The sequence below is a fragment of the Pipistrellus hanaki genome (genome assembly GCF_964339955.1).
Source record: "Pipistrellus hanaki genome assembly, chromosome: 9".
NCBI lineage: Eukaryota > Metazoa > Chordata > Mammalia > Chiroptera > Vespertilionidae > Pipistrellus > Pipistrellus hanaki.
This window is the reverse complement of record NC_140511.1, coordinates 30,144,701-30,169,312: the sequence shown is the minus strand read 5'-3', so window position 1 is coordinate 30,169,312 and position 24,612 is coordinate 30,144,701. Positions and strand designations below refer to the sequence as shown.

At 38.4% G+C, this 24,612-nt stretch overlaps 1 protein-coding gene across 1 annotated transcript in view; it reads right to left on the bottom strand.

Moving 5' to 3' along the window:
• Nucleotides 1–1,892: 1,892 nt before the first annotated feature.
• The window catches only part of LOC311627931 (speckle-type POZ protein-like), a gene marked incomplete at both ends in the record, with an annotated part of 34,527 nt that continues 11,807 nt past the window's right edge, over nt 1,893–24,612 (bottom strand). The window contains one exon of the mRNA XM_084894664.1: nt 1,893–1,964. Within this exon, the coding sequence (XP_084750790.1) occupies nt 1,893–1,964 (72 nt within the window). The remainder of the gene's footprint in view (nt 1,965–24,612) is intronic.

Genomic DNA, 24,612 nt, shown 5'->3' with positions numbered 1-24,612 from the left:
TATGTTCTCCCATACCATGGGTTCCTTTTTCATTTAGATGTTGATTATTTTGGTATGCAGAAAGGTTTTTATTTTGACCTAGTTCCATTTTTCTATTTTCTCCTTAGTTTCTGTTGCCCAATAACAAAGATTTGGAAACAGCACAAGTGGCCATCAGTAGGCAAATGGTAAAAAACAGCTGGGAGTCATTTACACAAAGGAATACTATACAGCTGTACAAGGGATCTCTTAAACTTTAGGACATGAATGGACCTGGAGAATATTATGTACATGAAATCAGCCAACTTCTTGCATTTAATATTACTTTTTCAGAAACCCATGTCATCTATTATTGTACTTCCTTATGAAAGTTTAGAAATAGACAAAATCCAGAGATCATATTCTATGGCATGCATCATGATTGATGATTTTCCCAAACTGAGTAAAGCACAAACTGATACTTATATTTTGAATATTACCATGATATTTAATAATACATTAAATGGATTTTCATGACATAAAAGGAAACTAAAACCAAAAATATATAACATAGTTGTCTTAATGGATGGTGTATTAGGAAAACGCCTTCCTTATATTCTGGAGTTCCCTGCCATATAGAGTGATTCCTAGTCTATTTCTAGTCAAAAGTGATTAAAGCAACATATAGGCCTGAGGCAGGGAGAGAAAGAGCAAGAAGTGATTCTATATATAAGGGAATTTTGAGCTACATTTATAAATGTCACACTTCCAACTTCATGATACAGGACTACCCCAACTCAGCCAATAGTTCTGGGCATATATTGCAGTAAAGGTGGGGAGATGGTGAAGACTTGTGGTGGATGTGGGTTTTAGCATAACCTGGAAGAAATTCATATTCTTTTCCTTGAATCGTCACTACAGACTCCAAAAGCCCAATTCCAAGTGCCTCCCACTTCTATCTCCCAGAGGTAAAAGTCTGAGCACCCTGGTCATGAAAACACTCAGATCCAGGAGAGACACATGTGCCCCTTGAGAACCACATCCCATACAGCGGCTTATCAAACCTTTAGGTAGGAAGACATGATTATTAGGTCTCCCTGGCTGCAAAGTGAGAGTCTCTGCAAAAAGAAAAAGAAATAATAATTAATAAATAATTAATAAAAAGAAATAATAATAAATAAATAATTCACATTGCAAATGAAGTCACTTTATTATGAGGTTATAATAGCAAGAGCAGTTTTGGTTGTCACATCTAATAAAGAGAAGACTACAACATCTGCAGAACAAGCAAATCCCTAAAGACACACATTTAAACAATTTTGAAATTTATGTGTTCTTGATCCAATATAAGACTCATCTCACCCTGGCCATTGTCTCAGTGTTTAGAGCTCTGGCTCAGTCATGAAGGGTCAGGGGTTTGATTCCACTCAAGGGTGCATATCTGGGTTGCAGTTTACACCCCTTGCAATGCATCTGTCTGAGCTTTGCATCTTTTTCTTCTTGCACTCCTTCCCTTTTTGCACTCTCTAAACTAATGAAAGAAATTATCCTTAGCCCAATCATTGTTTCTCAGTTGGTTAGTGTCAATTTATGAACCAGGAGGTCAAGGATCCGTTGGTGGTCAGGGCACATGCCTTCGTTGTGGACTTCTTTTCCAGTAGGGCACATGCAAAAATCAGCTTATCAAGGATTCACTCTTATCACTTAGATCCCTTTCACTCCCTTTCCCCTCCTCTCTGAAATCAATAAAGAAACATTTCAAAATTGATCTCTGTAAGGCAAATAATCAAACTAAAAATCTGGGGCCTAGATGCAGTCTTCCCCCCAGAGTAGACTAAAAACTCCACAGATTTCGCTGTCTATCTGGTGCTCAATGGCAGCAACTATGGCTTCTGCTTCTGGAAAGTCAAAGGGGTCTTACAACAGGCAGGATCTCAGGACTGCTTCAGGCACTTGCGTGGGGGTCCCAGACAGCAGCCCTGTGCTGAAGCCAGAAAGTGGTACATCTCAGTCACCAAGCTGGGATTGGATGCCACCTTCTCTTGCCACCCCTCCGTCTCCATGACATCCTCAGCATGAGAGTTGATGAAATCCACTGCCTGAGTTTTCAATTGATCTACACTGTGGAAGTCAGCCAAGGTGAGCATTTCTGCAGAATTCTCCACAGACAGCTGACTGCTGAGGGCTTCCTCACACATGACCTTCAAACGCTCCAGGGCATACTTGTCAGCAGCTGCCAGCAAATCATCAGCCATCTTGTCCAGGTTGGGAGCCTTCCCCGTGTAGATGAAGCACATCATGTCCTTAAACACTCCAGGCTCCATCTCAATGATTTCCACCTGATTTGTTTTGCTCTCCTGCATTGTATGTCCAAACATGGCCCTAAACACTGGGGAAGGAGCTGCTAAGATAGCTTTGTGAGCCTGGAATTCCTGGCCAGCCACATGAAAGCAGCAGTCTGTGAACCAGGAATTCTTCCAAAGTCCTCCTAGCTCATTGGCCAGGTGGCACTAAGGAACTTTCACCATCTTCCTGGGATCTTGCACCACACTCACCTCACAGAAGAGGGTCAGCTTGTCCTCAGAGAGAAACCTGTAGTCTTCATCCAAGAGAACAACTCTACAGATGAATTTCTTGAATCCCCAATATTTGCCTTGTACAAACCTATATACAAGGTGACTCTCAAAATTCCTGGTTTCTTCTCCTTTGTCATTCAGGATGGACAATTTGAATTTTCCCCAAAATTCTCTCTTTGGACAGCTGAGCACTATCAGGTAAAGTGACAGGTTACATTTGCTTTCTTCATCTTGCCCTTTTGGGTATACTCTCAAACACCATTTCAGTTGATCAGTGGCTTCTGATGAAAAGTTTGAACTTTGAATGAATTCACCCATTTCCTGCCTGCAAAAGCTAAAGTTACTGATGGTCCACATGTGGGACAATTTCATTACCTGGATCTGTGTGTGGCACCAGCTGTCAGCTACAGGGCCACTGGACATTTCTGCTAGAGGTGGAGGACTGGGAAACCTTGACATTGCAAGTTTGAAGGTTAAACAAGATTTCAAAAGTCAGAGGAAAATATTTCTGTTCTCTTTCCAGCCAGGTTAAGTCAGTAATGGGATGATGAAGTTGTCTTGTCTAACAGGAAATCTCTCAGAGCTGGGCCTACAGCTGTTGGTAAACGTACTTCTGCATTCTCTTCACACTCTCTACAACATCCAGACTTTGTTGCTAATAACAAGTGTCTGAAAGATACATCTGAAACATAAATGCTGCTTGGCTGGTGTGGCTCAGTGGTTGAGTGTCCACTTATGAAGCAGGTGTGGGTTCCATTTCAGGCCAGGGCATATGGCCACTTTGCAGGTTTAATCCCCAGTGTGGGGCTTTTAGGAGGCAACTATTCAGTGATTCTCTGTCTTCATTGATGTTTCTATGTCTCTGTTGCTCTCTGAAATAAAATAAAATAAATAAAACATAAATGCTATCATACTAGACAGATGCTCAACAATATTTCATATTCATTTAAAATATTTGAGTTTCTTGTGAGTTCCAGGCATTTCTTAGAATATTCCAGTTATTTGAAATATTCATGTCATTTCAGTCAATTAAGAAATCTACTTCTCTACTTAGAGAAGATTCCAAGAGAGTTAAATTGAAAATATTTGTAATAAGATAAAGTTGGCATTTTTTTTTAGATATTTACTAAAAAAATAAAAACATATTCATTCTAAATATCATACTCACCAGAGTCTACTACAATATGAGTTCTCCCAACTCAGTAAGTCCTGTTGATAGCGGGGTCTGTAGGAATTCTCTTCAGTCACCTGGCTGTTCCAACTTCAGTCAGTCTACCTTGAAGAAGTGAAGTGGGCTCTGTACAGATGGAGCTTTTATATAACTGCCTACCTCAGGCCACACCCACTTGATGAGATTGGCTGAAATTTATAGAAGGAAGTGACCACTTTGAATGGATTGTGCAGATTGTGGTCTGATAATCTGATTAAAGTTATAACATGGATAACAACACCTGGGAGCTCACAGCCTAACCATATGTAAATATGTTTTGCTATAAGATATATGAAACTTTTTAATATGCATTACAGTACTAACTATAGTCAGTACCTAACAGATGCTGTAGAGAATTCTTATTAACAGATGTGACATGCTACCTGCTTTTTGTTAAAACCCATCACAAGTTAACAATTTACTGATGTCACCTCCATATGAATTACTTCCCACATTATCAAATGTTTGGAAATTTAAGTCGTGTTTTTAAAAATCTATGAAAATTATTAACATTGTTAGAAATTTAAAACGTGAAACTCTAGGTAACTCAACTTTGATAAATTATGTAAAAACAAATGTAAAAATCATCAGAGACCACATATCCCACAAAGAGATGAAACTGCTGCCCTCTAACTCAGTGTATAGGATTGTAAGCCAACAAACGGTAGGGTCATTGACCCACAGGATCCCAAAATTAATTAATTCTCAGAAAATTTTATCACATTCCTCAACATGCTGCTAGTCACACAAGTAAGCATATAGTAGAAGTTTCATTTTCCCACAAAAATCAATAAATTCTGTGGGCAGTTTGCCCTCCTGTGGTGCTGTAACATAGTGCTGTCCCTTAAAGGACCTTGTCCAGTACTCACTTACACTATTATTTTCTAGATTTCTGATTATGTCACACAGCTTTTTAACATTCTATAATCCAGGACCTGAAATCTCATTCCTATTTCAAATAATAAATATCACAACTAGTCTGACTGTTGTGGTTGAATAATTGAGTCTCCACCCATGAACCAGATGCACTTGGTTTGAATTTTGGACCGGGGACATGCCAGAATTTCAGGCTAGATTCCCTTAAGGGGCATGTAGGAGGCAGCCAATCAATCATTATCTGTCCACATTGATGTTAATTACCCTCTCTCTCTCTATCTGCCCTTCTTCTCTCTGAAATCAATAAAATATATATTCATCAAAATAAATAAATATAGTAACTAAGTCATTATAACCATGTTTTGCTAGGTATCATAGTAACTTATCAATTCCCCTCCACCAAACCAAGTCTTCAAGGTAAGGCAAAACCACTAGTATCTTCAGATTATAGGTTAGTGTAAAAGATAAATGCAGGCACAGAGAAATAAAAAATTCATAAGAGTTCAAATAAGAAAGAGGGATCTGCGGTGTACACTGAAGAAGAAAACAAACAGCAGATGACTGCACCTGAGAATCCTTCCCCCTCATCTTTTCCCAGAAAATGGCCCAGGAATACAATAACTAAAGCAGATTAAAGAGTCTGGAGTCCCTGCTTTGGCTAACTTGAGCCAGGCAATAAGCAGGAAATAGCTATTTTCTGACATGGGCAAGTTCTAACACATTGGACTGACCCTTCTGATGTTGCTCAGTCACTTAGCATTGGCCCCAGAATCAAGAGGTCATAGGTTCATTCCCGGTCAGGACACATGCCTGGGTTGTGGGCTTCAATCATAGTGGGCAGTGTGTAAATGGCAGAAAACCAATGATTCCCTCTCATCATTGATGTTTCTATCTCCTTCTCCATTTATCTCTAAAATCAATAAAAATATATTTAAAAACATAATATCTGCTGTTACCACATACTGTATTTTCAGCACTATGACTGATTACTATTCCATGTGATTAGACAGATGAAAGAAGAAATCTTCTAAGAGAAAAGTGGAAAGAAAGCTATCATAATTAATAATATTAGCTCTACATGATTGCATGATTAGAAATTTTCTTGAAATCTATAATTCATGAAGTAAGGAAATTAGATCAGTGAATTTCCTCTAAACAATAAAAAAAAAAATAGGGAAGGAAATTTAAAGTCCATTTTATAGGATCAGAAACTGAAATTCATGAAAATAAATTTAATAAATGTCATGTAATTCTGGCATTTACACTATTAAACATTATTAAATGAAGCATAAAAAAGAACTATGAATACTGCAAATGGGAATATCCCATATTCATCAATAGAAACACACAATATGGTAATTATGGCCAAACTCATGAAACAGACCAATACCATAAATAAGTTTCAATAACTTAAAAAATGTGTGTGCATATACATGTGTATGTAATTTAGAAGTTTGATTTTAAATGTGTGTGTGTGTGACAAGGACTATTCTAAGATGTTTTAATCAATAAAGGAGAGACAGTCAACACTAAAAATGAATTACCATTATAGGCATTATCAACTCAATTACTTTCATATCTACATAGCACACATATAATGGCTTCCATGTTATAGAAGAGAATATTTGTGTAAAGGAAGACATAAACTGTTGTAGGGACAGGGTATAAAGATCTAAAAGGCATACCTGAGCATTTCTTTCCTTCAAACATTGACCTTGAGTTTATATTTAAAAAATTGTATTTTTTTTAATAAAATTCAGGCAGCTCCAGGGGATTTAGAATCTCAGTAAAACACAATTTCATTCTTTACTCATCACCTACTAGCTAAAAACTATTGATAGACTTAAAAGGCTGTTTGGTGGTGATTAGCTTATGAGGCTGGAGCCCTCAGTAATAGGATTAGTGCCCTTATGAAGGAGATTCCAGAAAGCTTCCTTCTCTCTTCTAATTGGTAAAGACTGAAGGAGATGACAACGGTGTATAAAACAGGAAATAGGACATTTATTCAGACATTATACTGTCTATATGTTAAGAACCTAATGCTATATCATCATCTTCATATCTCAATATCATTCCCTGGCTTTCCCTCTATTAATGTAGCTGTGAATCCCTGTGCCATTTCCCCATACCTATCATCCAATTCCCCCCTTCACAGCTGTGATTAACCTGTTGATTAAACACTTCAACAAATATTTAGTCTTAATTATTGCATTTAAAAATTATATAAATTCTATTTTTATCTTCAATGTAATGGGAACTATCTGCTAAATTTGTTAGTTCTATGAAGACTCAAACTCAGAATAAGATTGTATTTATATAATTTGAACATCATAATCTCAGTCATATTATAATGTAAGTTAAAGCCCACTTTAACTTAATTAATGTATGTAATGTAATTTTTAATTATATGCTACTGTAACTAAGATTTTTTACATTCTTAACTAAACATCATTATTAATTACCCATTTCATTGAATATATGCTGTGGCTCTTTCTTTAAGTTTGAAATACTAGCTGGTCAAAGAATACATAGGTGTTTATAAATAAAAAAGTTTTTACCATATATTAATTTTAATAGCTAATGGTGGTTTTATACTAGGGAAGCTGAGAAGAGTACTGATCTGATCATCCTGTGAATTTCCATCTAGCAGAGAACACAAATAACACTGAAGTGTGTATCACTGTGGTGAGAACTACAAAGGAATGCACAGCTTGGGTTATTAAATAACGTTACTTCAAACTATGGATTATTAAACTGAGACAAGAACATGTAGACTATAATTAGCTAAAGATAAATGAGAAAATTATTTCTAAATTGCCATTGGTGCTTCTGTGCCTGTGCATTTTACATTTTTTGTATTTTTTTTTAATAAATCATTATTGTTCATATTACAAATGTTCCTCATTTCCCACCCACCCCCATTTCTATCCTCCACCAGGTTCCCACCCCACCCTCTGCCCTTTCCCCACCCGCCATTGTCCTCATCCATAGGTGCACAGTTTATGTTCAGTCTCTTCCCACAACCCCCACTTCCCTTTTCCCTGAGAATCATCAGTTCACTCCCCTTCGATACCTCCGATTCTATTATATTCACCAGTTAATATTGTTCATCAGAGTTTTTTTTTAATTCCCTTGGTTTTTAGATTCACTTATTGATAGTGACATATTTGTTGTTCATAATTTTTATCTTTATTTTCTTTCTCTTCCAAAAGAACCCCCTTCTGCAATTCATATATTGATAATTCTGCTTTGGTGGTGATGAACTCCTTTAGCTTTTTTTTATTTGTGAAGCTCTTTATCTGACTTTCCATTCTGAGTGATAGCTTTGCTGGGAAGAGTAATCTTGATTGTAGGTTCTTGCTATACATCACTTTGAATATTTCTTGCCACTCCCATCTGGCCTGTATGGTTTCTGTTGAAAAATCAGCTGACAATCGTATGGGTGCTCCTTTATAGGTAACTACCTGCTTTGCTCTTGCTGCTTTTAATATTCTTTGTCTTTTGCTCTTGGAATTTTAATTATGATGTGTCTTGGTGAGGTCCTCTTTGGATTCCTTTTGTTTGGGGTTTTGTGCGCTTCCTGGACTTGTGAATCTATTTCTTTCCCCAGGTGGGGGAAGTTTTCTGTCACTATTTCTTTCAGTATGTTTTTGGTATCTTGCTCTCTTTCATCTTCTGGGACCTCCATAATTCTGATGTTGGTTTGCTTGAAGTTGTCCCAGAGGTTTCTTACACTATCTTCAACTTCCTGGATTCTCTTGTCTTCTTGCTTCTGCGGAGGAGTGTCTTCTGGCTCTTTATGTTCCAAATCTTTGACTTGATTCTTGCGATCTTCCATTCTGTTTTTAGGACTCTGTATAATATTTTTTATTTCAGACAATGTATTCTTTATTTCTTGTTGATCCCTTATTTCTTGTTGATCCCTTATTATTTCTTGTTGGTCCCTTATTTCTAGTTGATCCCTTTTCATATCCTCATAGGTCTCATTTATTTTATTGGCCCTTTTTAGGAAATTCTTGAAAAACCTTATAAGTGTGGTTTTGAACTCTATCCAGTCGCTTTATGTCCTCCATTTCTTTCGTTTGTGATCTGTCTCGGCATTTTCGAAGCTTCCTGAGTTGGTAGCCTTAAAAGTTTCTGTGTTCAGCTTATATGGGGTGGAGTTTCAGGGTGGAGCCTACAGCCTTGGCTTCCCTCAGCCATGCCCTAAGAGACTCCTGAGTCTCAGTGTTCCTCAGTGTCCTTTGGTACTCACTGCAAGCACCTCTGAGAGAAAGGTGCCCTTGAGTTTCACCCACCACCAAACAGGCTAGGCTCTCCCCTAGTGAGCCCGGAATTTGGGTTCAGTGCAGTTGGACGTCGGGTTCAGCGCAGTCCAGAGCCCCTGTCACCTTCCTGCTAGGGCAATCAGCGGCACAGCCAACCGTTCGCTCTCTGCGTACTTCCTTTCACCGCTCCCCTGGGTTTCAGACTTACAGCCCAGGCTCCCCCTGCATGAGCCTGGGTCCCCAGGGTCTGGCCCAGAACTGGGGTTCAGTTCAGTTGGAACTGGAGTTCAGCACAGTTCAGAGCCTTCATCTGTTTCTCACCAGGGAACGCCAGCCAGGCACTCAGCTGCCCCTCCTCTCCGGCTCCGTCCTCTCCGCGCATGCAGCATGTCTCCATATCTTAGGCTTTTACAGCTCCTCTGCTTTTCCTTCTGGTGTTCTCTTTCCTTCTTGTTATAGAATTTCCAGTCAGTCGACTTTCCTGTAGTTCTGGGTAATGTCCATTTTGTATTTTAGTTGTATTTTATTGAAATTGTTGTCTGAGGCTGCGGTTAGGTGTTTACCTGTGCAGCCATCTTGGAACCTCCCCACAAAATCCGCATTTTACATTTAAGCCATTGTGTCTCTACAACCATGTCTGTTTGGGAAGAGAATGAATGATGGCAGCTCTCTTGCATTGAATTTTACCTTTCCAGACACCCCTATCATCTCTAATTATACTTCCTCATGACAGTTCACAAATAAAGCAAAAAAAAGTAAACCTATTCTACACCATGCATCATGGGTGATGATTTTCCTAAACTGAGTAAAGCACAAGCCAATTCATATGTTTTGAAGGTTATCATATTTAATAATACAGTAAATAGATATTCAGGATAAAATGAAATTAAAAACAAAAACTTATAACATATTTATTTTATTTGATAGGGCACCAGGAAAAGGGCTTCTTTAGATATTGGTGTTCCCCAGCAGATAGATTCCTAATGTATTTCTAGTCAGAAGTGACTGCAGCAAAGGATAGGCCTGAGATGGGGAGAGAAAGAGCAAAATTCGATTCTACATATGAGGGTTCTTTTTGCTACATTTACAAAGGTCACACTTCTACCTTCATAATCCAGGAATACCCCTACTCGGCCAGTAGGTCTGGGCACATATTGCAGTAAATGTGGGGAGGTGGTGAAGACCTTGTGGTGCATGTCCATTTGAGCACAGCCAAGAAGATAGAATGCCTTATGGAGATATATATTCTCCTGTACCCAATCATCACAAGAGACTCCTAAAGCCCAATCGCAAGTATCTCCCACTGCTATCTCCCAGTAATGTCTCCCAGTGGTAAAAGTCTGAGCATCCAAGTGATAAAAACACTCAGCTTGTGGAGAGGTATATGGTGCACCTTGAGGACCACATCCAACTCTCAGGTTTATCAAATCTCCTTGTAGGAAGACATGATCAGGAGTACTTCTATGCTGCAGAGTGATATTCACTGCAAAAAGAAAGAAAAAAAAAAAAGAAAAAAAAGAAGAAGAGATCACGTGGACACATTGCAAATAAAATTCCTGATGCAAAAGTTGCTCTTTCAAGATGTTACTTTATTATGAGGTCACAACAGCAAGAGCAATGTTGGTTGTCACATCTAATGAAGCACAGAGATGACCAATACAAGTGCAGAACCAACATCCCTAACGACAGACATTTGGATATTTTTTTGAAATTCAAATATTTAGGGTCAAATATAAGACTCATCTCACCTTGGCTACTGTGACTCAGTGGTCAGAATATTGGCTCAGGATAATGGGTTTGATTCCAGTCAGGGGGCATCCTGGGTTGCAGGTTCCATTCCCTACATTCCCTACACCTGCATCTGTCTGGATTCTTGGAATCCCTCTCATATTTTCTCTCTCTCTCTCTCTCTCTCTCTCTCTCTCTCTCTCTCTCTCTCTCTCTCTCTCTCCTTGTGTCTCAGAGTTTGAGTGTCGACATATGAAACAGGAGGTCAAGGTTCCATTGCTGGTCAGGGCACATGCCTTGGTTGTGGGCTTGATCCCCAGGAAGGGCATGCAGGAGGCAGCTGATCAATGATACTCTCTCATCATTGATTTTTCTATTTCACTCTTCATCTCCCTGCCTCTCTTCAATCAATAATAATTTTTAAAAAATTGTATATGTCTCCTTGGATGAGGATTAAGAACAAAAAGACTCATGTCTCCAAGTTCACTTTCCATAGCAAAATGGCCAATGCTAATATTCTCTGATTTGTCTTCATTGTAAAAAATTAGAATCAGGAGAACATTTCTTCTAAATAATCACATCATCATTTTGGAAGGGAGGTACAGATTTTCCATGACTCAAGCATTTCTCTGGATAAATTAATGAAAACTCAATTTATGTCCTTTGTAGTAGTTTGTTAAGATGGTGTTTGCAGAACTCTTCACTAGTCCCTCTGTCCTCTATCCTGGCTCTGAGCTATCAGCATTTTGACATTTAACATGTACATCTTCAGATTATGAGTAAATTGAATGTTGCTGTGTTTTTACTTTGTTGTTTATAAAAATATGTCTATTAACTCTTCCATATTAATTAAATTTTTACATTAAATGACCATTGTAAGTAAAAATACAAGGAAATAAAATAAGATTCAGTATATTATATATTACATTTGAAAATTATATATACTGAATGTACAGTTTTATACATAAAATTGGATAATTAATATTAAATCTGAACATTGTTCCATTTGCTAAACTGCTCATTTCTAACATCATTTCTTTACCTATAGAAAACTCACTATTTATGAGTCTGAATTATATTTCTGTTTTCACTACCTTTCATTCTTGGTCCTATAAAGACATTATCACTTACAAAAGGATTATAAAGTCAAATGATCCACTTACGGCTGAAAATTGTGATACACTTAATAAAAGAGGGTAGATTACCTGCATGGTCCTAACAACACACGATAGATTATGGAAATATGGCCTATGGACTTGTGCTTGCACTTACCTTTGAAGAAGTTGAAAGTTTCAATCAGCCACGTGATGCTCTCTACAGTGAGCTCTGGTTTCAGGGGCTGGGGTGTGTATATACATAACAACTCACCCCTACAAGAAGAAAGAGATAGTTATCATGTTTACAATCAACAAACAAAACCACTATATTTTATGTATAAGATACTTCAATAGAATTATATAAATCCATTAACTTGAAAACCCAGAAGTATCACTTTGTCAAATAATTCTTCTTCATAGTCCCTTGATTTTCAAATCAAATAGAGTCCATTTGAAACAGAATTCAGGAGAAACCAAGATGACAGCATAGGTAAAGACCTGAAATTGCTGCTTCACACAACCACTTCAAAACTACAAATAAAAGACAAAATGGACATCATTCAGAGTCACAGGAAGGCTGGCTGAGTGGAAATTCTATAACTAGAAGGAAACAGAAAAGCACACTGGGACTCAGAGGAGGTGTGGAAGTAAAGTGCAGAGGTACAGAGGCATACACACAGAAAGGGCTGGCAACTGAGGACACGCTGTCTTTTTTGATCAATTTGGAGGGAGACACAAGTTTCCCACTGCTCTGAACTCCAGTTCTGGGCAAGACTCTGGGGACCCAGACTCATACTGGGAGAAACTGGACTGTCTGGCTTCAGGCAGAACTCGAGGGCAGCTTTCTCTCAGAGGTGTTTGTAGCAATTACTGAGGGACACTAAGACACAGGGGCCTCTTAGGGCAGGGCTAAAGACTAGCCATTGCTGTTTGCTCTGCTCTGAGACCCTGCCCCACCCAAGCTGTGCACAGAGGCTTTTGCATATGAATACACTTGTGCTTTGAAATCTAAAATTACCTAACAAACTAAAGCTGAGTCAGAGAGACCTAGAACATCCAAAAGAAGGCCCAAGCCCCACAGCAGCTTGCATTGTTTCACATCTGGGCCTCATCTGGGCACCTCCAAACCCCAAACAGAGAAGAAGAATATGCATATCTTTCCATAGCTCCTGCAGAGTGGCCTCAGAGGCTAAATTTAAATTTTCAGCTGCACTGAAGCAAGTCTAACCTCATAAGGGTGTCTCCAGCACAGAAGTTCTCCCATCGCAGACACAAGTGATCCTCACAGCCACTTTGGCCTGGAGGTCACTTTCTCCTAGTGATACCAACAACAATCAAGGCTTAACTATAACAAGACTGTGCACACAGCACACAAAGTGGTACACCAGGAGTGTCCACCTCAGGTAGCTGGTACGCTGATCCATCGGGCCCTATAGAACACCTAGAACACAAAGCCACTCTATCAACACAAGGAAGCAGCTAAAATGCAAAGACAAAGAAACAGGTCACAAATAAAATAAATGGAGAAAAGCAAACTACTGGATATAGAGTTCAAAACCACGGTTATAAGGTTTTTCAGGAATCTTCTAAAAACTGCCGATAAATTTAGTGAGTCTCTTGAGGATATGAAATTTCTAGGACCAACTAGAAATTAAGCGTACAATGACTTAAATAAAGAATAATGTACAGAGATCCAAAAGCAGACTAGATGATTGCCAAGATGTGAAGTTCAAAGAAGCAAAAATAACCAGAAAAGAAAAAAAAGAAAAAAAAAGATTCCAAAAATATGAAGACAGTGTAAGAAGCCTCTGGGCCAATTTCAAGTGTACCAACATCAGAATTATTGGGATGCAAGAAGTAGAGAGAGAGCAAGGTATTGAAAAGCTATTTGAAGAAATAATGACAGAAAACTTCCCCCACCTGATGAAAGAAAGACTTACAAGTCCAAGAAGCACAGAGAACCTCAAACAAAAGGAATCCAAAGAGGACCACACCAAGACACATCATAATTAAAATGCCAAGAGCAAAAGACAAAGCAAGAATATTAAAAGCAGCAAGAGAAAAACAATTAGTTACCTACATGGAAGCACCCATATGATTGTCAGCTGATTTTTCAACAGAAACTATGCAGGCCAAATGGGAGTGGCAAGAAATATTCAAAGTGATGTATTATATAGCAAGAACCTACAATCAAGATTACTCTGCTCAGCAAAGCTATTATTCAGAACTGAAGGTCAGATAAAGAGTTTCACAGATAAGAAAAAGTTAAAGGAGTTCATCACTGCCAAACCACTATTATATAAAATGCTGAAAGGTATTCTTTAAGAAGAGGAAGAAGGAGAAAAAAGGTAAAGATAAAAATTATGAATAATAAATACATACCTATCAATAAGTGAATCTAAAAATCAAGTGAATAAAAAAACTGATAAACAGAATAAACTGGTGAATATAATAGAATCAGGGTCATAGAAAGGGAGTAGATTGATAAACCTCAGGGAAAAAGGGGTCTGGGGCGTGTGGGAAGAAACTGGATAAAAATCATACATCTATGGATGAGGACAGTGGGAGTGGGATAGTAAGGGCAGAGGGTAGGGTGGGAACCTGGTGGAGGGTAGCTATGGGGGGGAAAATAGGAACAACTATAATAATCTGAACAATAAAGATTTCATTAAAAAAAAAAAGAAACAAAATTCAGTCTAACCCTTTCTCATCTTGTCCAGGAATTTGTAAAGACCCTCAGTCTTTTATGTCCTTGAGGATATTCAAGAGGGAAATTCTGAATTCTACTAACACGCTCCCCATCTGGAAATCATGAGGTTCTCTGAAGACTAGTTGGCCTATTGCACATTCTCAATGTAGAGGCTGTGAAACTTTTTCCAGGAAGGGGGAATCTGCTTCCCTAGGCAAGTGGTTCTAGGCGCTTCACATCATTCTCATACTTAGCACGTTTTCCATCATATAGGTGGGATTTTTGAGAACAAAAAAGGAAATTGAGAATTAAGGGTTTTTCCTTATTCAGTTTTTTTTTCAATATATCCATTGAAACTGCAGAAAGAAATTACTTAGTATTGCAATGAAAAGAGACATCTACATGGAGTTAAAGAGGGGAAAATAGACACAGAAAAAAAAAAATCAATCAAGATCACAGTAAGTTCTGCCTTCACTGTAGCATATCTTGCCTGATGTCTATGAAAACTCTGGAAAGAGCATCAGCTAGTATCAAGGTATAGACTCACCTGAACAATATATTTCCAAAATCCTGTGGAGATAAATAGAAAGGTTTAGTGTTTTTTACCAATGACTCTTCTGCTAGGTCCATGGGAGATTTTTTTTTTTTCATTTAGTTTTTTTTCTTATTTTACTTTTTGCTCTCAATCCCTCCAGCATTCTGATGGGCAATCTTGAGATAGATCCAGAAGTCATTATTTCAATACTGTATTTCCTCCTGAGAAATATATCTACTGCATCTCCCCAATATACCATATTGTCATAAACTCATGTTCTGCTAGAGACTGATTCCTGGAGACTTTCCATGGGCCAGTGAATGGGGAAGAGGGCTGGGGAGTCCCTGTGCACTCCTAAGCATGATTAAGTATCCAGCATCTTTTCTATTTCTAATTTGGGGGCACCCAAAAATGACAGCAATGCAAGTGTAGATCCCCAAATCTCTGCATATTGCCATGTCTGTAATTAGCCTCAATATCCATAACCCCCCTACCATTTTGTGCATTTTCACAAAGCCAAAATATATCATGGATTTTTAGAAGGGGAATCAAACTCAGGATTCTTTTACCATCTCACAGAGTTTTGTTTCTTATGGATAATGTGGGAGGGATCTTTGGTTTGTAGGGTTCCTTGGAGGAGTAATACACTCCCAACAAAGTAATTGAGTTTATGGTAATAGATTGTTGGAAAGAAATGACATAAAAGAGGAGATGGATTTCCACTGAAGGAATGCCAGTGCACGTGAATGTTCAACACCCCACTTCTGAATTCTTACCAGGAGCATCTCTACATCTGGTTTATGGCACATTTCCTTCATCTCTGTATACATTTCTATTAAAAGCTCCCTCTTCTCTACCATCCTGGCTCCATTGTCTCTGAGTTGGCCAGAAATCATATTGGCTTCCCTTGTCAGTTTTTCTAAATAATAATCCTTTTCCAGATAGAAATATGAAGGCAGATTCTTATAAACACCTCTGACCGCGCTCCCCATTGAGATCACATAAGTCTGCAATGACATGAAGTTAGTCAAAACATGAACTCTTTCACTCATTTCCCACTGAATCTCACTGGTTCATCTTTGAGTTGCAAAAATCAATTATATTTAAGCTTTAACCCTCAGTCTTGCATAGTCTCAAAGTCCACATTTTCTCCATCCTCTTTTCCAAATATTTTTAAACAACCAATTATAACCACTTCATTGATACTTATGCCATTGATAAGATAACCACCAAAAAATGTGTGATTTCTATTTTCACAACAATATTTGTGAGAAGGCAACACAGTTTATCCATAAAACATGCTGTTTAAATTCGTGTTAATTGGATTAGAATCCTCTATTTAGCCCAATTTCTGAAATTTGGTGCAAATTACTTCCAGCCATTTTACATGCTGTGATCTCAGACTGATGTGCTCATCCCCTTGCATTTCATCCAGCTGAATTCTATCCTGAGGAGGTTTCATTGACAATCTGACCCCCAATATCTCTTTGATTTTATTTCCTTTTATTCTCTTCCTAATTCACTCTGATGCCCCCTCAGATCTTTGTGGTTTTTAACTGCTCCCAATATACTCATCTGTGCTATTTTCTTCATCTAGAATGCTCTCCCTACCCTTGAGGTTGCCTTCCTCTTCAGAGATCTTTTTTGATAAAGTAAAATTTTCAGTGAGGTCTTTCTGATGATCAATTCTATCTAGAACTCAAACCTTCATCTGTAGTCCCTACCCTCCTATACCCCTCTTTCTCCTTACTGCTTTATTATTCTACAAAAAACTTATCAGGCATCATATATTATACCTTTATACATGTTGGCCATTCGCCCTTTGATTTAGAGTGTAAGCTTTATCAGTGCAAGAATAGTTTCTACTTTGCTTACTGCTCCATTTTTTGGATCAATATTTGGTACAGACAAGGTGCTCATGAAATATGTGTTGAGTAAATTCATATGAGATATCACATCTTCAAGATAACCATCCAGATTGAGGAAATCAGCTAATGTGTTTAAACCTCGCCTTCTATTTAGATACCAGGATCGATAGTGGCATATTTATATGTATCCCTCATCTCTTGTCACTTTTCTCCTCAGACATTATATATTACTAGAGGCTAGTGATCAGGGCCAATCGGTGGATCTTGCCGGCAGGTGGGATGAACAACTGTAGGGTGGCAGGCTGTCCCCCCATACCGCCACCATTGGTGCCAATTGTGGGGGCTGCCTTGTTGGGGGGAGGAACCACAGGTTGTAGGCCAGCTAGGGGTAGGGACTCTGGGAGGTTGAATGGCCAGGACAGGTTGACTGTGGGAGCACACTGACCACTAGAGGGCACCACGTGTGTTGATCATCTTTCCTCTGTGGTCAGAGGGCCTGATAGCAACTGGTTGATTATTCAGTCCTTCAGTTACATACTTTATATCTACAGATTCTAAATTAATTACTTGGTGTAAGTTCAGAGTTTCCCTGTTTTGGGGACACTGTTCTTTATACCTAAAATTTTTGATCTGTTTTCAAATACTACTTTTCAAACAACATTCACATTCAGATGCTTCACCTGAATTTTCAATGGCTGCCAAATGTCTTTTATGCCCAGTATTTACTCTCCCCCACCACATATGGCACTCTGTGAAATAGCCCAGTCTGTTGTGGATATTGGTGTAGAAGTGGTAAGTACTGTTAAACTGGGAACAAACCAGCATGCTTTGTGTGACAGCTGTTATTTTGTTAGAAGCCCTGACTAAGAGCCCAACTATCTATCCTATGCAGGGAAAATACCCTTTTCCTGTTGATCACACTTTCTATATTGAATACCAAAGAACACTATTGTGTCAGAGGAAGTTTCTATTTTAAAGTTATTCATCCAACGACACCATGTTCATGATGCAGGTTGGAGAAATGCAAATACCAACCTCCCAAGATCTCATTGTGACAGTTTCTACCTTCAGGTTTCTGTCATTTAGACAATATTTCTCCCATAAATAGCCCATTATCTCAAGGAGTTTCTCCTGCAAAAGAACCACAAGAGTCAAATAGAGCCAATGAAGAGGACAATGTAACATTTAGCCCCCAAAGCGGGAGGGTCCCCAGAATGATAAATCAGAGCCATTAAAAACAGGGAATCATTATAGAATTGCCTTGTTTACATCACATATTTGTGAAATCTGGGAGTCTTCACACTAAGGAATTCCAAGGCAGAGATTCTAAAAGAAACACCTGGATGGAGTAATCCCATCCCCAAGGAAACAGACCCACAGGAATTTCATATCCACTTTAGAGAAGTGGGTCCAAAAGGGCATCACTTACCCTGTGTTGCTCAGCCGCCTCTTCTGCTGAACCATGTCTGTGAGCCCCATGCTCCTGGGAGGTAGAGCAGTGTATACAGAGCAGGCTCCTCTGCTCCTCACAGAAGATCTGCTTTGCCTCCATGTGTATCATACACTCATTTCCCACAGAGTGCAGGAATTGCCACAGACTGGCTTTTCTGACAATGAGAACAATTTGCTTGAGAGTGACATTTGTTTTAAAGTCTTCCTCCTGGATTGCTTCCTGGCATTCAGAGCAGTGAGCAAGAACTGACCTGTTCAGCCAGTTGAGGTTGAAACAGGGCCTACAATAGCTGTGCCCACAGTTAATGGTGATGGGGTCTACAAAGCAGTTTCTACAGATGGAGCAGATGAGTTTATTCTGGATGACTGGCAAGATGTGATCCATGTTTCTGGGAAGAATTAGCAACAGGTCATTTCTGGGCATGGGTTAGTGAGAGGCTTCTGAACAGTTATATGGGGGTAGTGATGTCCATATGATTTTCTCTTTGCGATACTCACTCAAGCAAGATAATCTATTTATGCCATGACACAGATGAAAATCTGGAGCACAGAAAGAGTCCTTGGGCTTTAACAGCAGACAAGGTTCTCTCTAGATGACTCACATAACCTTACACATTCAGTTCCTAGTCATTATCCAAATACAAATGTGTGCAAGTATCCATTTCCAGGACGTGGGGTATATAATTATATTACTGTTCTTAATGCCTCAAAATCAATCAGAATTATCCACATTCTGTTTTCAATAACTTGTTAGTGAGTACCGAAGTATGAAATATACCCCATAAATCTATTTAGCCAATAAATCTGCGAGGAAGATGGCCAGAATGGTTCTAAGAAATGACTTCAGGGAGAGGGTCAAGAAAACCTAGCTCTCTTTTAAAACAGACAAATAAGGAAAAAAACAAATACAAATTGAACCAATGAAGATTCATTTGAAAAGAAATTATGAAAAAAATTGGCCTTTTTTTGAATCCTTGAGGATTAAATTAACTTCTGATTATACAAACTCTGAACTGACATATTTTAAAAATATACATATATTATCACTATAACAGTAAAGTGAATGTTCTATAAGTATTATTCTCTATAATGTTCTATAATTCATATTTCTGGTATAAAAATATAGGCTAAAAGTTTAATACAAAATAGTAGATTATTTTTAAACTAAAAAAAATTTAACCATTTGCAGCTACAAACTTTACTTTCACAGTACTAGGAGTTGACTTTTCATTTCTTTTTTTTTTTTCTCTTGGAAGCATCTTTTATTTTGTTTTGTTTTCTTAATCCTCACCCCAGGATATTTTTCCATTGATTTTCAGAGAGAGGAATGGAAGAGATGAGACAGACAGAGAGAATCATGGATGTGAGAGAGACCCATTGATTGGTTGCCTCATGCACATGCCCAGAACAGGACCATGGATGGAGCCACTAACTGAGGTACATGCCCTTGACCAGAATCAAACCCAGGACCTTCAGTCCATGGGCCAATACTCTATCCACAAAACCAAACCAGCTATGGTGCTTTTCATTTCTGAATAAGGTAAAAAGTAAAAAGAACAGAATTGTCAATTAAGTTCAGTCAAGTCAGAATTTACAGGAACTTTTTCACACTTTAAGGAGATGTACTGTAAGCCTAAAGTGAAATGCCAACCAACATCATATGTAAAATTATGCATTCAAATATATTTAATTGGTCAAACAATTGGGGTCTAATGTCTAACATAAGTATCTCAGTGAGCCTTCTCATTTCCCTTAGATTTGTATCCCTAGTCATTTTCTTAACAACTTAAAAGCAAGTATAAAAGTTAAAAGTTTAAAGGGACAGCACTTACAGTATTCAATTATAAGATATTTCTAATGCTCTCATGATATATATGTAAATGGATATTCATATGAAGTCCATAAGTTCACTACTCAGCCATACCTATAGCAGCAAACACTGGATCTTTTAGATGCTTTGCTATAAAATTACATGATATTTGATAACTACCTTCTAAGGCATAGCAATATATCAAATAACACAAATATACAAAATAGTAGCAGACTATACCTTGAGGATTCATAAAAGTACTTAGTAAGAATATGAGTTACAGGAAAAACCAAGATGGCGGCATAGGGTAGACACCTGAATGCAGCCTACCACAACAAATTTGCATTTAGAACTGGAAAACAAGGGAAACCTTGCCCTAGAGCACCAGATGGCTGGCTGAGAGGAGGCTCTACCATCTGGGAAGGAGAGAGAGGGCACGCTGAACCTCAGAAGCTGTGAAGGTGCGGAGAACTGTGTGCGTGAAAAAGAGGCCGCCAGACTTCGCTGCTGGCTTGCTTGCGGAGCTTGGAGAGGGCGGGCCGAGTTCGCTGCTGGCTTACTCCCTGCTCACAGAGAGGGCGGACAGCTAATGCACGGCTAGCTTTCTTGTTCGGGAGAAAAATAGAACCACCCTATTGCTCTGATAGACAGCCCCAGACAGGGAGAGGCCAGACTGTCAGGCAGTGGGCAGAGATTTCTCAAAGGTGTGTGAAGCCAGTGGCCATTACTGCGGGACTCAGAAAAAAGACCCTCGTAGGGAGGGGCTGACCAAAGCTTGTCTGCACCACCCCGAGACTCCGCCCCATCTAAGTGGAGCACAGAAGCCCTTCCAGTGGCTAGCTTTCTCATTCACCACAAATAGGACTTTCCTAGGGAGGGACAGACAGCAATCCAAAGCTTGTCTGCGCCTATACCAAAAAGGTGCGCATGCCTGCAACCAATCTTCGGGATTCACCAAAGCTAGGTTGTGCCACCCCAAGATTCCGCCCCTTCCAAGCGGAAAACAGAAACCCTCCTAGCTGAGACACTTCTGATCCTCATAGCCAATTGGCTTGGAGATCAACGCTTCCCAGTGATACCAACAACAAGCAAGGCTTAACAACAAGACTGCACACACAGCCCACAAAGGGCTACACCAAGACTGTCCACTTCAGGTAACTAGGAGGCTAACCCACTGAACCATATAGGACACCTTAGCACACAGAGCCACCCTACCAACTCAGGGAAGCTGTGAAAATGCTGAGACAAGGAAACAGATCACAAACAAAAGAATTGGAGGACAAGAAGCGACTGGATATAGAGTTCAAAACCACACTTATAAGGTTTTTCAAGAGTTTCCTAGAAAAGGCCCATAAAATAAATGAGACCTATGAGGATATGAAAAGGGATCAACTAGAAATAAAAAAAAAAAAGAATACATTGTCTGAAATAAAAAATATTATACAGAGTCCTAAAAACAGAATGGAAGATTGCAAGAATCAAGTCAAAGATTTGGAACATAAAGAGCCAGAAGACACTCCTCCGCAAAAGCAAGAAGACAAGAGAATCCAGAAAGTTGAAGATAAGTGTAAGAAACCTCTGGGACAACTTCAAGAGAACCAACTTCAGAATTATGGGGGTCCCAGAAGATGAAAGAGAGCAAGATACCAAAAACATACTGAAAGAAATAGTGACAGAAAACTTCCCCCACCTGGGGAAAGAAATAGATTCACAAGTCCAGGAAGCGCACAGAACCCCAAACAAAAGGAATCCAAAGAGGACCTCACCAAGACACATCATAATTAAAATTCCAAGAGCAAAAGACAAAGAATATTAAAAGCAGCAAGAGCAAAGCAGGTAGTTACCTATAAAGGAGCACCCATACGATTGTCAGCTGATTTTTCAACAGAAACTATACAGGCCAGATGGGAGTGGCAAGAAATATTCAAAGTGATGTATAGCAAGAACCTACAATCAAGATTACTCTTCCCAGCAAAGCTATCACTCAGAATGGAAAGCCAGATAAAGAGCTTCACAAATAAAAATAAAAAAGCCAAAAGAGTTCATCACTGCCAAACCAGAATTATATGAATTGTTGAAGGGGGTTCTTTAGGAAGAGGAAGAAGATAAAAATTATGATCAACAAATATGTAACTATCAACAAGTGAATCTAAAAGCCAAGGGAATTAAAAAACCTGATGAATAATATTAACTTGTGAATATAATAGAATCAGAGGTATGGAAGGGGAGTGAACTGACGATTCTTGGGGAAAAGGGGAGTGGGGGGGGGGGGTGTGGGAAGAGCCTGAACAAAAACTGTACACGTATGGATGAGGACAATGGGGGTGTGGAAAGGGCAGAGGGTGGGTGGGAACCTGGTGGAGGGGAGCAATGGAGGGGAAAAAAATGAGGAACATTTGTAATAATATGAACAATAAAGATTAAAAAAAAAAAAAAAGAATAGGAGTTACAAATAGTATAACTGAGTAGGTCAAAGATAAAATATTTTTAGCACCTAAATAGAAAGTATTTTCTTGACTTAACTTGCACTTACCTCCGAGTTCTGTGAATGGCTTATACAAGGATTTCTCTGAAACGAATTCTGTGAAACACACCTCAGGCTGAGGAGCTCACTGGCTACAGTGGTCTGCACAGGGCAGCCACTTTTAAGTGCAGTCTGTCTCCTCTAAAGAAAAATAAACTTGTGTTATGTAGGTCCTTTTACTAGAATGTTTGGAGATTACATCTTCTTCTTATTATTATTATTTTGTTAATTCTCACCAGAGGATATTTTATTCCATTGAATTTTAGAGACAGTAAAAGGGAAGGAGAGAGACACATTGATGTAAGAAGAGACACATTGATTGTTTGCCTCCTGCATGCACCGGAACTAGGCCCACTCTGCAACTGAGACAAGCTCCTTGACCTTAATGAACAGGAGACCCTTCAATCCCAGAGCTGTTGCTCTAACAACTGAGATAACCTGCTAGGTCCACACCCACCTTTTTAGATTGTACTTAGGTATGTAGCCAGAGGACAATAGGAATTCATGATCTATTAATAACTCATTTTTGGTCCATTGATTAAATTCTATCCAGCTTTGTTTCTAAAGAAAACTCTCTGAAAGATACATCTAAAACATAAATGTTATCATAGTACACAGATACTCAACAATGACCTAAGATTTATTTAATATATTTTATTTATTTATTTATTTTTGTGGGAGTGGCAGGAATTTCTTAAAGCAATCCTCTAATTCACAGCTTGGGAGTGATCTGCCTGAGGTCCATATAAGGCCTCAAAAGCATTGTCTGATCCTGCCAAGGCACTAGGAGTGAGTAATTTAAATGTTTGATCAAGTGCAGCAGGATACTTTTTAAGCTGATAATTTTATATGGTGTTATAACTCTGCAAATGTTGTTATAACCCTCAAATGATGTTATAACTATGCAAATGGCCTTTGGCAGAAAAAAGATTCTCTCCCCCTATAGTCTAATTTATCTACATCACAGGATACGCCCTGGAATAGATCCACAGGGAACACTTTCTAAAAATCCCAATACTTTCCCTTTCTAACACTTAAAAGAAGTCTCTAATTATCCAATTCTAGGGAACTATTATCAAATTTACAAAAGTTTTGTCAATCACTTGTGTGAAAAATAATTTTGATTTGAATTTCTTTCTCCCCATTCTTAATTAGAGTTAGCACCCTTTCCTGTTAATTTGTCCTTTTTCTTTTCTGTAAATAAGCTCTTTATAAAATTGTTCATTTTTCTATTGGATAATCTATTACTTTTATTATCTATAATTATTGATTCTTCATTGCATTCTAAAAGTATATTACTTCCTTCTTAAAGTGACAATATTATACATAGTAAATTCCATCTATGTTCTACAAAGTGGCACAAATACTTTGCTAGCAAGTACTGAAGCATTGTTCCCTGTGAAAATGCAGAGTTAGTCTCCTTCCAGCCTCTGGTCATAGCACATTAATATATAACCTCAGTTTAGCTGTGTTGCTATTTAAAGACATCTTATATATTGTTTATATATTAACATTGAATTCATGGCCAACAGCACTAGAGCTCATTCCTTAAGGACACTTATCTAACAGATACATCATCTCCATAAAGCATAGCCACTATTATGGCACTAAGGCTGATGCTGTTTCAAATAGCAATGTCACCAACAAATAGCACCAAAATGCCAAAACCTGGCATAATATAACAAGGAAAAGGCACTACTGTATGAGCTTCTCCTGATTCAAACTCTGCTTGGAACATTCAATTGAGTCATTCAATTGACATGACTCAAATTTCTCCTACTAAGTGAAAGTCCAAGAATGGCTAGGAAGACACCATGAGTATTAGTTTTAGGCTAACAAATAAGTTTCAATGAATAAGCAAATTTGCAACTACAGAACATACAAATAAAGAGGAAGGACTGACTATTTTTCTTGGTATGCTATATCTATGTGGTTTTTATATGAAAATGAAATAAAGGAAGGAAATTTGGGGAGTGCTACCTAATATTTTATTTTTTAAAATATTTTTAATTTATTTTAAA